The sequence below is a fragment of the Strigops habroptila genome (genome assembly GCF_004027225.2).
Source record: "Strigops habroptila isolate Jane chromosome 13 unlocalized genomic scaffold, bStrHab1.2.pri S16, whole genome shotgun sequence".
NCBI classification, from domain to species: domain Eukaryota; kingdom Metazoa; phylum Chordata; class Aves; order Psittaciformes; family Psittacidae; genus Strigops; species Strigops habroptila.
The window spans coordinates 5281450-5295566 of record NW_022651054.1 but is presented as its reverse complement, the minus strand read 5'-3'; the positions used below and the strand labels follow the sequence as shown (position 1 = coordinate 5295566).

At 37.3% G+C, this 14117-nt stretch overlaps 1 protein-coding gene across 8 annotated transcripts in view; it reads right to left on the bottom strand.

Moving 5' to 3' along the window:
* GTF2I (general transcription factor IIi) overlaps positions 1-14117 on the bottom strand; it is a 74269-nt gene that overhangs the window by 1875 nt on the left and 58277 nt on the right. For 2 of the 8 annotated variants that reach the window (XM_030472308.1, XM_030472309.1), the window contains exons 22-34: positions 13988-14046; positions 13210-13296; positions 12645-12740; positions 11276-11341; positions 10260-10443; positions 9624-9676; positions 8617-8727; positions 7660-7743; positions 6694-6877; positions 5595-5623; positions 4074-4175; positions 2980-3018; positions 933-1007 (exon numbers count right to left, since the gene is read on the bottom strand). In XM_030472308.1, the coding sequence (XP_030328168.1) occupies positions 949-1007; positions 2980-3018; positions 4074-4175; positions 5595-5623; positions 6694-6877; positions 7660-7743; positions 8617-8727; positions 9624-9676; positions 10260-10443; positions 11276-11341; positions 12645-12740; positions 13210-13296; positions 13988-14046 (1153 nt within the window). In that variant the 3' untranslated portion in view covers positions 933-948. Of the gene's footprint in view, positions 1-932; positions 1008-2979; positions 3019-4073; positions 4176-5287; positions 5358-5594; positions 5624-6693; positions 6878-7659; positions 7744-8616; positions 8734-9623; positions 9677-10259; positions 10444-11275; positions 11342-12644; positions 12741-13209; positions 13297-13987; positions 14047-14117 lie in introns of those variants that run through there. The other 6 variants (XM_030472312.1, XM_030472316.1, XM_030472310.1 and 3 more) reach the window with 5 other exon arrangements.

Genomic DNA, 14117 nt, shown 5'->3' with positions numbered 1-14117 from the left:
CAGATGTTCTCTTCTCCAAGAGGAATACCATATCCTTTTCTTACTAAACTGTACAGGTTTCAGCTCAAGTGTACTAAAAAAATGCAGGCAACTTGGTATCAATCACATCAAATTGCTGAAGTATCAAACACTACTCAATGAGGAAAATATATGGTTTGGAATATTATCTAAAAACTGAGAAGGGAGAAAGCACAACAGAGTTGTGATAGCTTAAAATTGCCATTTTCTCTGAATGAAGCAGAGACTCACAACCACGTGGGTCAGCCTCTTCCATTTGGTGATGTGCCAGCATCGCTAGCGCTGCTCTCCACCTCCACCAAAACGTTGTTTTTAGGAATAACTGAAGTTAAAATTAGTATAAGAGAAAGATTTGGACATTTCTGCATTGTAAATTAAACTAAGCTTTTCATAAAAGTTAATGGAAAAGAAAAAAACCTTTTAAAGAAGCTGGTTTGTCATCACAACTAACAGCTTTACCAAGTGTCCGAAGCTTAGACAATATTGCAATCAGAGTGAGGATTTTCTCTTTCCTGTTCAGTTACAGTTTGGAAATACATAGGCTTTACCAACAATAATAATGCTCTTTCACACAACTGTGACAGAGCTCTTCATAAACACTAATTCCCTAAGCCTTCATTTATTCTGCCTCTGAGTGATGTAATTACCATCACCCATTTTTATTTATAGGCCACATTTTGCTAGGGCTGCCTGCCTCCCAAATCTGAGCACAGTGTGTTTTACATTGCTTTTGGGTAAGGTACTGAAAACATCCTCCATTTTACAGCTGAGAACTGAGACAAATGACATAATTCACACAGATTGGCACCTTCTGGCATTCAGTCCTGTATCTCAGTGCTCTTCTGATACCCCAAATGACAAAAAATATTCTACCTTAACAGGTGTTGACTTCAAGAAACACTAAATTCTTTTACCCAGTATGGATGAGGTCTACCACGTTGGGTCTGGCTCTTGCTTTATTTGAGAATTTTCTTCTGTTTCTGTAATATCTGTTGAGAAAAGTAGTAATGAATAAAGAAAAAAGGAAACTTCCCAACCAACTCTGTTGTTACTGTTGTACTTAAGTAAAAAAACTATGAAAGTATGAAAAGCATTGATTTATCTTTTTAAACTATTGAGACTAAATGAAAATGCATTCACAACAATCTGATTCTGTGGAAATTACAATATTCATTTCAATGTAAAGCAACCTGGGATCTTGGAGAACTCTAGTTTTTAAAGAACTAAAATTAAAATCAGTGTTAGAAGTGTATGAAACTGGAAAAGTACTTAATAAAAGGAAACAACACATGACCAGTGGGGAAAAAGTCAGATATATCACTGGTTTGGTCTGCATCCTGCTCTTCAGTCATTCCCCCTTCTCTCTGTCAATCCCCACCACTATTCCTTCCTTCTTTCCTTCTGACACCTCACTGTATATGTGATGCTGGGAGAAGCTTTTCAAACACTTACAGGTGAGTCTGTAGCCCACGACTTCAAATACATCAGGCACAAGCACCATTTCATGTTATTTAAGATGCTGTTTTCCAGAGCTAGCTCACAACATCGGCTCCTACTTGAGCTCAAGTCATGCCTTCTGGGTTATTACATTAACATTCCCAGCACAAACTCCTGTTTTCACAGCACTATTTCCCACACTTCTTTTTCATCTGTAGGACTCCTTCTCAACTAGACACAGATTTTGCATTACTGTATTTCAATCTGTCCAAAACAATTTTTGACCCTAGCTAACTTTTCTTCTTCATTGCACGGTATCACATATCGCATTATGATATGTTTAAAAAAAACAAAGAGAGAAGGAAACTTTAACTTGTTGGCTAAAGTATTCATCATCTTTTGATAAATTTTTTCCATTTTCATGAGGCTTCATTACAAAATCTTTGCTTTTTCTTGTTCACAGGATGCTTAGAGGTAAATCAAAGAAATCTCGTGCAGGTACAGCACTGCCTGTATGACCTGGGGCCTGATTTTGTTCTTTTTATAAACAGAGAATATGATGTGGGAAGGAAATTGGTTTTCCACTGAAGTTGTTTGGAAGGTTTGGGGCTAGGGTAATTCATCACTACAAAGCCAAGCCATTTCACCACATGATCATTTTATACCTTCCAGCCTAGTTCTGAAGTGATTTTGAGTTCTTTAGCAACTGGATACTTTTTCTCGAGATCACTCCTCTAGTTACTGGGTCTGAATCCAGTTTTGGATGAGAAATTCAAAACCTGCTTATCTATTTCTCCAAAACCATCACTTTGATGGTCCATAGCTAGATTTCCTCCACATGAAGGTATTCAGGGTATTCCCTTCTTCATCTAACAATTTCAATAACCCCACATAGTTTTGGCATTATAAAGATGTCTGATGTTCCAACTGTGAGGTTAAAATCTGCAGCTCAGCTCTTCTGTGACTCCAACTTTTTGTCTCGATTGCTGCAATAAGACTGATCTATACTCTGAGAAAGATGCACTCGTAACACTTGGAGTGAACCTGGAGCTGAGTGTGTGACAGTACTGGTTGTGCTTGTTGGATTTTTTCAGAGCTTAAGTTCTAGAACAACAACAATACTCCCCCTCCCCAACACAGTATATTCAAGGCCAACATGACATTCAAAGTTCCTGATGATGGCAATCATTCACTTGCACAAATTGTGGGAACTACTGTGCTGAATAACTAGATGCATTGCTCAGGATATGAGCAATCCTTCAAAGCTTATATATAGTCATGACGCACCAACCAAGAACAACAATTCATAAAACTCCTCTGTAAAATTACATGAATAATAACTTCTGCTGCAGAGTACTTTTCACAGGATGCAGCAGGATATTAAAACAGATGAAAAAATGTCCTAGGAACCGATAAAAGTAATTTTTCTGTTTTAATTGACCTGTCTCCTTTAAAAAAAAAGATACAACTTAGTTCAAGATTACTTGAAATATTTGTCAATAATAACTGAAGACAAACACTTACCTCCTACAGATACTTCCATTTGGCTTGGGTCAGCTGGCTCTTAAATGAAAAACAAAAAATGCAGTCAGATGAACACAAATATAGTTAACACAACATGAATCAGATAAATATCTTAGAAATTAGGTTTTCCCTAAAGAAAGTGCCTCATTTTTTCTCTTTTGATCTGACTTAAACACCTCTGTCTGAGATAAATGTGTTTTAATTTCATAATAATTTTTCCATTATCTGTGTTGGCGGATTACAGATGGGCAGGTGATGGGAAAGCCATTTAACCTTTTTATCACTGTGGGTGTGTTAATGACAGATAGACTACAGCAAGTCCACTGACCATTAGCAGTTGTTTTCATCCCTTCCATCACCTCCAAATGTAAAGAAGGGAGCTAGCAGTTTCCTTCATAATTCTTTTCACCATACCAGTGTCCCTTACTCTTAAAATGTTTACTGAATGCTTGCTTTCAGCTTCCCAGTTTCTTTGAGTGACGCTTTATTCAGTCAATTGCAAAAGTCTTTCATGCACTACACCAATTGCAATAGACATTTTTAAAAGGTCTGTGAACATTTAGAAACTATACTGGGTCAATAGGAAGTTGCTCAATCACATTTACTCTAGCTATTCATAGCACAAAGCTAAGTTCTCCATTCACACTAGGATACATGATGTGTGTGCAGTCGAGACACAGTCTAACAGGGGTTACAGAGCTGCACAGTGGGCAGAAATTCCATCAAAACCCCCTTCGAGGTTCTTACGTGTTACATGAGCAAATCTCACTTGGCTGAACTATCTGGTGCAGACGCATACACACACTTTAGTTAAGCAGACGTCAATAAATGGATACTGAAATGGCTTTATAAATGGCCCATACTAATCCTTTTCAGCTCACTCATCATCTGCAAAAATCAAATCAAGGAACACGCCAATGATACAGCCTGAAGGAAGCAAAGGCTCTTTCTGTTAAGTTATTAATATTTAATAGCTATAAAAGTCACCATTGCACACCATCTGTCAAAATGAAATGGCTCATCACAAGCAGCGCATAGCCAGGACATGACTACTAATGTCATCTGTCAATAAGATCCAGAACTCCATACCCTACCCCTCCTGCAAGGACATGCATCACGCTCTGCATCACCTTGTAGTACTGGCGCTGCTGGTGGTGCTGTTGGTGGTGCTTCTGCTTCAGCTTTTTCCATCAGCTCTAAGATTAGATACGATCACTGTTTAACTTCACAATGAAAACGGGCCACATGTAACACAAGGGCAATCTTACTTCTTGAATATGCAAATCCTGAAACTTGTCGCATGAACAGGTTACTAACACTTGTGATTGAGCTGCAGGTCAATAGCTTTTGTTACACAAAAACCATTACCTATCTTGCCTGCAAGCACCAAAAATTTCTTCGAAGTTCCCACATGTTCTTCTTCAGAAGAAAAAAGCATCATACCTATAAGCAGTAGGCTCAGAGCCTTTCAATCATTCACCTTGGCATCCTTCAATATCAGTTCATTTTGATCATCATTCATGAACATGGATAATGCACAAACCCACGTGTTCAATGACCAATCTGCTTCTCTAGTGATGGAAGGTGATCAGTTATCTATGTTGTTCTGACTCAGAGTATTAGCTACTTCAGTCCCAACACAAGTTGACAGTTATGCTGAACAGACAACAGTTTAATAGATTCTTTCCTTTCCAATTCAGTTCTCTGGAAATGCTATTACACAATAATCTGCCTGGAAGGTTCCCTCTGACAAAGGGATCTCTTTTCCACCTAAGAAGGTGTGCCTAGGACTGGCGAGCAGGTCAGTGTGAGTTAGTAGCTATAGTATCCTCCTGAGAACACTTCATACTTGCAGTTCATAGACCTCAGCACGTTAACTGGAATATACTGGTGGCTGAATGCAAATGACTGAACGCTGGGTCACTAAGGCTCAGGCTGGCTAAGGCCAAATTAATGACAGTAGGTTATTTAGCCTCTGTATTTCAAAGCTGCCATTGGCTCAGAAAGAACATGACACAAGGGACACTAATGATAGTGTTTCCCAGCTTGGTTTTTTTTTTCCGTAAATAAAATCTAAAAACTATGGTCACAATCATTTTAGGCAACTGAAAATACCAAAATCTTTTGATTTTTGAAGCCCCCAAACAATTTCATTAACAGGGCCAAACTGGCCATGACACTTCAGGTAATTACGCCCTGCCCCTCTAAACTGCTGCAGTTTCAGCAGAATGCAGTTTTTCACTGGAACACAGTTGTGCAGCTACTGGAAAGTTCTTGCTTATTAACTGCTACTGTAATGGATCCAAACCTAAAATGCAGGCACTCCCCTGTAAGTCTGTTGCTCAGTCAGGGCCCTAAATCTCTTTGGGACTCTGCAGCTGAAAAATACGAAGTCAGTGTCTTGCATTTTCACATGCATACAGCACATTATGCTGTTCTGTAAATTTAGCACACTGCTCTCAAATTAATTGCACATGCAGGTTTAGTCAGGGAATCTTAATGAGACAGACACAGACAAGAGTTATACATGGAACTTAACCACTAAGCCAAGATGTAGAAAACAAATCTCAGTAAGTTACAAAAATACATTTGCCATCAGTGTCTCAAATACTTACGATTGTTAATCACAAGTCCTGGAAATGGTCTGTAAAAACAGAAAAATAACGAAAAAAATATTACTGATTCTAAAATACACTACATGGGGTCTCCCTGCCAAAGCAACCTCACCTTCTGTAAAAGAGGTCATGCTGAAAATGAACAGGAAGTCAAACAAACCAGAGGGAACCATCTCAGCAGCTCTTGGGCACCATGGTTTGTTCACCAGCATTTACTCAATTAGACATAGGTATCAAGCAAGCGTCCTTTCAGTTGGAATGCTTCATGATCAAGGGTTGAGAATTCAGACCCCTTAGTAAAACACACTGAAGAAATGCCAATCTCTCTACACAGAAACTGAAACTTTCAGACTCCTGTGAAGCAGTCTGTGATTTGAGAAGTTACATAAACTGATAAATTTTTAATTTCAATTCCTGAACTTCTTCTTAGTATCATTCCAAAGTTTCATCTATTCTGCTTCATGCATACAAATATACTTTGTATATATATGTGTATATGTGTCTATGAAAATATACACAGACAAATAAAATTAATTTATACTGTAATTGGGTAATATTGTATTTTTAAATATTGTAGATAAACTCATTTGGTAGGGAAAAATATTTATCAAAGGGCTTATTTTAACTCAGGATTCTTAACTGAAATATTTAAAAAATAATAATGGTAATACTGCTACAAGCATACTATTTACTGTTGAGAGCCAACAAGCTCTGGACTTGTCTCAAAACTTGATCTTACAAATGGGAGAGCAAGGCCCACAGCACTTTAGGACTCCTATAATATATATAATATAAATAGATTTCAACTCAAAAGACAGTTTGCTGTAATAGGCAGTATTAATAATATGCCCTTTGTTATACTAAATTGGATGTGTCCTCCAAAGAGTTACCAGCTTCATTCACGCAATGAATACCTGGACTTCATTTGACCTGATACATTGCTATCCAAAAGAGCCAACATCTTCCACTATTTCAAGTCACACTGCAACTTCTATTCTTTCAAATCTCAATTTATTCAAGCTAAACTGAATAAATTTACTTAATTGAACTGGGCTGTTCTTGCAACATGTGAACAATCTCATCGATGGCAACTACATACCGAATAACAGTAAATTTGATAAACTCTGCTGATTCCAAAATCTTCCTCATGGAGCTGATTTCCAGGTAACTGGGAGCTTTAAATGCCACGCCAGGAGGCATCCCATCCACCACCACACAGCCAGGGTTGATGGTGATTTTTCTGTATGGGACTTTCACAGGAAAATTCATACCAATGGCTTCACCTGCATAAGAAAGGTCATGTTTATTTTCAAGTCTACACATTAATAATTACATTGAAGGAAAAATCCGCAGACAATTAAGAACCTAAATGCAAACCCAAGCCTTCTATCAGATCACAAACTATGAAAATTCACATGACAGTGAATCACTCGGATTACACTCACGAGCATGACCATGAAAGCATTAGTTACAACCCAACTCTGACAGCTCACCACATAGAGAACGCAGATGCTGCTTTTACTAAAAAAAGGTATAGAACAGGATACGCAAAGCAATAGTTACATGAAGGAAAGCAAAGCGTTTCCTGCCACAAAAAGCAATTTAACACAGTACTAGTGAAGGAATTTCAGATGAAGAAATCCAGGTCATTATTGCTCTACAACGCAAATACAAAAACTATACACAGCAAAAAGATTATGCTGCATTTTTAAAATTACTGCAGTCCCAAGTATTAAGAGGTCACGATGATGAAGCCCTAAGAAAACTCATGGATTGCCAGCAAAATAATATTTCATCTATGTTTACACAGAAACAAGCAGGAAAAGAAGGGGAGGAACAGAAAGAAATCCATACTCTTAGGATTGCTTGTTTAAACCACCAAACAATATACGTCACTTACAAAAGGTTCTTTTTGAAGTCAAAGCAAAACATTCATATACAGTTCTCAAATTTGTTAATTTTAATGATCAGGTATTTCATCCACTGTGATGATTCAGTAACTTCAACATGAACAACATTAATTGTATTTACACCTACATAAAAATGGAGACTAAGAAGTAATTACCAAATTTCCGGCTAAAAAGATCATTGACTTGCTCTCTCAATTGTCTGGCCTTTTCCACTTTTGACAGTCGCTCACTTTCATCATCTGAAAGAAATTGTTAGAATAGCATCAGAATTAAGCAGATTTTATTTTTCCCCTGAAGTTTGTTTACCACTGCATGTTTACTCAAAGCAGATTTACCCAAGTGCTTCAAAACAGCCACTGACTTTCTTCCTAGTTTTAGCAGAAACACAGAATTGTAGAAATACACAAAAATAGGTGGCTGATAAGAAATCACAGACTGGTTTGGTTTGGAAGGGACCTTAAAATCCATCCAGTTCGAAGCCCTCCTGCCACAGGCAGGGACACCTTCCACTAGACCAGGTTCCCGAAAGCCCCATCCAACCTGGCCTTAAATGCTGCCAGGGATGAATGTAGATTTGCTGTCTAGAGATGATTTTGTAAACTTAATCTATACCTACAGATTATATTTTATTTTCTTAGAATACATATAATGGCGGGGAAAGGTAAAAGCAAAGTGACTATTCAGTAGATGGTCACAGCATGCAATGTTCCTCACTGTCTCTAATGAATGGGATATATGCCTGAGAAAGCAGCAATCAGTGTTAAGACAAAGCAGTTGAGCCTGCATGGTTATTCAATTCAGTCTGAGTACTGATCACTTGAAGTTGCCAAGAAAACTGCAAATCCATATTTAATTTATTCCATGAAAAAAAAGGGAAAAATGTGGATACTTCTTAACTAGGGGCTGGACCAAGAATATTCTAGAGATGTCAGGGAATAGATATTCATGAGTATTAACATCTCAGAAAAAACAGAATGCTAGATTGTGCTCATTGTTGACTGTATTTGTATTTCAGTGAACCAGCCTGACTGTAGGAAAACTCCATCAGACTAAACAAGTGTTATGAAGAATATAAGCACTAAGTATGATGTGAGACCAGTCAGTATACACACCTGGTATAGTTACTTGAATGATGTTAAGATCTTCTACACCTGCAGCTGTGTTCACCACTGTGTTTGTTGTGGTGCTTGCTGAATTGGCTGTATTAGATGAATTAATTTTTCCTAAGAGAATTAATGTAAAAAAACATTTGTAGAGAGCCCAAAATCTTGAATGTCAGCTGTAAAGAAAATATTGCAAAATGACAGATATTTGTGAAGTTTTCAAAGTGGACCCACTTCTATTTTCAAAATGGGAGCAGCTTCCAATGAGACATACTTATTGAAGGTACAAACACTACTCTGTCTTTCCAACCCAGGAAGAAAAAGAGCTAGGTTAGCTGGTTTTCTAAAAAGACTGTTAAGGAAAAGAAGAGTATGTGGAGCATGTATTTTGGTATTAACAGAAAAATCACAGCACTTGCAGTTAATTCAGTAACACCTACTGACCCATGTGTTCATTGCGTGCATTCACGAGAGAAATCCCTTACAGTTATGTTTGTAAGCCCCACTGTTCAGTGGCACAAACCAGCATAGCTCAAGTAACTCAGCAGAGTTTTGACAACCCATAATAACAGATAACAACAGGACCCAAAACATTTAAGCCATGACCTCCCTGACACAATTTTCTACTGGCTATCTGCATGCCTATTTGTGGAGCACTTGTCATTTAGATGACCTACATATTAGAAGCAAATAATTTATCTCTAGACCTGAATTACTTCTGTGGATCACACATTACTTGTTACATTTTGAAAAAAGGGAGTAAAGAATATATTAGAGGCATGATTATTGCAAGTAACTTCAAAAAGTGTGACACTCCCTTGCTAAAGCTTTATTTAAACTGTAACTGGTGCTTTTCCATCTTAAAAACAAACAAGGAAACAAAAAAAAACCAAACCCAAACCCACAATGTAGAATGAATCTTTCAGGAATTTGTTAACACCATGCAGCTCTCCTGATTCATAGTTAATCCTTGAAAAAGACAGTTATCTAGAACGTTAAGCAGTTGCAGAACTCACTTTGGGGGCTTCTAGCAGAACTTTCCTTAACAGCTGCCTCAAACATCTCAGGCCTGCAAACAGATTGAACATTTCATGCAGAAGAATACAATTACATTCATCAACATTAAAGAAAACGCAACTTTCTAATAGTAAATTATTAAAGACAGGAACTAAGTGATATCCTCTCAGCCAAACAGCCAAGAATGCAATGGCTGAAGGCTCCACAACTTCTCTTGCCACTGTTTCTACACTGGCACATCTAAACCTATTCTAGACAAGAAAAGTAAATTATTACAACCCCCAATATATGAATCTGTACTTCTCAGCTCATAAAAACTGCCAGCAAGTTTTATGAGTAACCCATAACTGCTCCACACAGGAGGAACTAAAGCAGTGACGTGATAACTGAAATGGGCCAAGGAATCTGGCTTTGCTCTTCCTTCTCAAAACAGGTTGTGAGTGTCTTTCAGAACAAAGAACTTACTGTATCTTGCTCCACCTCTACAAGAGCTTTCTGACCATTTCCTCATTTACTAAAAATATCTCAGTGTGTATTTTATAGAGTAATTTAGCAACTCAGCAACACAATTTCATTTTTCGGTCTACATTTCAATTCTCATAGAATAGACTACCAAAGACATATGGGAGTCTTACTTTTTAATAATGAATTTTATCTTAGATTTGTTTCTCAGTATCTTCTCTAGTCTTGGAATTCCAAAAGTAGAAGGTCGGCGGAATGGCACCCCCTCGGGTAGTCCTTCCACATAGAAAACCTCCGGGAAGGACTCAAATAATGCAAACGGCACCTTCACTGGTTCAGTCAGCCCCAAAGCTTCCCCTGAAATACAAGAGCAGTAAGTGACCAGTGAGATAACTGATGTGTATACAAAAAGGAGAACCTCAGATACAAACAGTATGTAATAGTTGGCACATACATGACAGATTATGCCTTTTTTGGTGACAGCTATGAGTAGGCAGGAATAAAATTAACAGTCTTAAACATAACTCATTCTGTTGCAGTAAATCTGATCAGAATTTGCAGTTGAAAATGAATTATTTGCACCCAGCTCATGCCACTGGCTTGGTCTGTATACAGGACTATGCTATTTGTACTCCACTTTGTTAAGGGCAATGCATTGTCTCCATCTCTTCTAGAGAATAGCACCAAGGCCAGGTGAGATTAGTGCTCTTGTCCTAAAAACCCCACTCAGAATAATAATGAAAGGTCAATACTTCCAAAAGTGATTAGCTTTCAAACAGCTTGTACTAGAAGCACCACTGGGATATGCTGGAGCATGTCCCTCCAGATACCATCCATAAAGTATCGAGTCATGCTGAAGCTGAAGTCATACAAAGCCCCCACTCATAAGCAGAATGAAGAAAGCTTAAAAAGATGTTCCAGGATGTGGAGTCGCTATGTCTCTGGATGATTAAAGAAGTAGTAATCCAACTACTACAAATTCTCCATTTCCAAACCCAAATACAGTAAGTAGTGGAAATGTTACACAGAATTGCAAGCAACCTACATGAGAATGAACTTAGGTAAGAAATTGCCTACAGTACGCAAAGATTGCAGGACCTTTGGAATAAACATGTGAACATCTCTCTCATACATCTAACTGCCTGTTCATAAGAAAGACATCTCAGTAAAAAGGAATCAATAAACTTACCACATTTTTCATTAAAAAGATTTTCGACTTTCTGCTTTAAGTCAGTAATTTTGGCATTCCACGCCTCTGCCAGGAGGAAATTGGAAGAATTAAATCAACACAAACACAATGCATTGGTCCTTGAAGAACATTTTAATAAATGTTTAATAAATTTTTATGCTTGATAACCTATTTACTATGACAGTAAAATGTGCAAAGTGGCTTTTATTCTGCAAACGACACAAACATTCTGCTGCAGTCTAAACCTATACCCACATCAATCCTCATTTTCCTGAAGCTTTGAAAGATACTGCTACTAGATAAAGCAAAGGTGACAAAAAAATTGAAATTAATCCAAGGGTGACCCAAATTTACAGTATCAGGCAGCATAAAATTTATTCCTCTGAACCAGCACCCAAAATAGTGGCAGAAAGTTCTTCACATGCTCAGTGACACAGCCCAGAAACATGCCTCTCTCTTGAGAAGTACAAACTCTAGCATAGTTTCACCTCGAGTGGGTAAGATTAAGTGTCCATCTAGCTACACATTTTGTTTCTGATAGCAATCAGCAGCAATTCCTAAACCAGTTTACTTGTGGCTGCAATAAATGGTCTGTAGCTGATCTACAAAACGAAAAACTCACCTGAAAGTTTAAATAGTTGCAGACTTCTTGTTTTTCAAAAGCCTATTTCTAACAATAACAAGCAAGTCTAAGAAAACTGTACATAACTCTGAATACGAATACTGCCCATGCCAAAAGGAGGAGTCGCACCAAATCAGTGTCTTACATTCATTCTAAACTCCTACTCAGTAGGAGTAAAGAATTCCTTTGATTCATGTTTTACGACCATGGGGCTAAAAAAAGCATGCAGACAAATACAATAAATCAAATACAACAAACTCCTATATAGGTATGAACACAACTATATGACTTCCACTCCTGTCTGGCTTTTCCTATACTGATTTTCCAGAATTGGAGAGGCCTATAATGGTGATGGTACAAAATCAGCTTATTAAGTTCATGCACAATATCAGATCTCAGCTGGGTTTACGTGCTCTGGTGGTACTATGCACCAGAAAAGTCCTCCAAGGATCTGCAGCACTGAAATAACAGAGCAGAAGCAGAAAGGGACTGATTCTGAACCTATATTAGTAAGAGCTAATGGACTAGCACTTCATTTGTACAGCATTCTCCACACACTATCCAGGATTTCTCCGATGCAGATTATTCTACATGATGAAGACATGAATTTACATGAAAACAAGAACTTCAGTCATAAACTAACTGTAGAACAAAACATGAATTCAAAATCTCTCTCATAGGTAATCACCAGAAAGTTCAATACCAACATTAATAGAATGCATGTGTGCTAATTCCCACAATATTTACCGAAAGAAAACTCTCTTCCTCGTGGCTTGAAAGTCATATTGGACCCATTGGTTTGAGAATTGGTTCGAACATCTGTTGTTTGTGGTTTATTAGGACCTGTAAAAAGACATTACAGATATTTATGCAGAGAGCAGAAGCAAGCCATCATATGAAAAGAACAACACATCAAACTTGATTACTAGAGAAAACTTCTGAATCAAGAATAGAATAAACAACCCCTTAAAAAGTTATTCTAAGGTTGTATTTAAGCATTTGACACTACTGATCATGTCTGTCATTTCTTTGCTTAGGATTACATCAGTCCCACATCTCTGCTTGGAATAAAAGGCCCAAGCAAGCTGTCAAACTCCAACATTTTACATAACTATCATCTACACAATTATTCAGAAATGAAAAATAAAATTGTTTCTATATTAAAATGTATCTGGAGCCATGAAATAAAACTGCATTTGCTATATGAGGTGCATATTTACTTTCATTATGGGCTTTGAAAACTGAGAACAACAGAAAACATTAGAAGAATAGAAGAACATTAGAAGAATATTTAATGATACTTCTTCCATACCTTCATCAACAGTAACTTCGATCTCTGGAATGGTTGAGTTGAGTCCTGCAGGACTTTGTGATCTCTTTGAACTCTTTGGACTCATTGCTGGAAAACAACATAATATAAGGTGTAATGTACAAATCTTCTATAACATATATCCTGCAACACTAATGAAAAAGCAGCTGGATTCTGCAAACTCCAGCAGACTGAAGAATCACTTGTGCCTTCTGCACAAGTACAATCTGCATTGTAAATTCTGAACACCACAGAGACACTCACAGCCTTAAAAACGAAACTTAGTACTCTTGAAAAAGGCAGGTATCACACCTCAACTTTCACTCCACTAACTCAGAACAGGAGACTTCGATGTTTCTAAGTGTGAGGGACAGCTTTGGAGCTTTTTATTATCTAAATAACAGAACTGTTAACTTCTGAATCTTTTATGGACAACTTAAAGGAGTTTCTTTTTTCTTCTTACAAAACTTCATTGTTATTTACTTCAGTTCACAGCTCTAAATTACATATGGTTTAGGCCATTAACAGCAAAATGAAAGTTGTTGAAATTGAGTAAATTCCATTTTCTGTATTGGAATAGTCTTAACTAAAAAAAGTAGATTAAATTTGTTTTGCATTACTTTTTAAATAAGAGCAGGTTTAGAGGCTACTATGTTAGATCATCTTAAATAATGCCTTTTGTTTGCAACACCTCTATTTTTCAAAGACCTCTCAGTCTGCTAAGGAAGAGGAAAATAAGTTATTCTGAATTGATAGCAGCAAATAATACTTAATTGTTTACCTTTAGTGTTTATTTTACTAGCCAGTCCTGGAGGCAAATAGGAGCTGACAAGCTCAGGCCTAAAAGTTGAACAGAACATGATCCAATCAATTAGAGATGCACGAAAAATCATACAGCAAAATACTACATA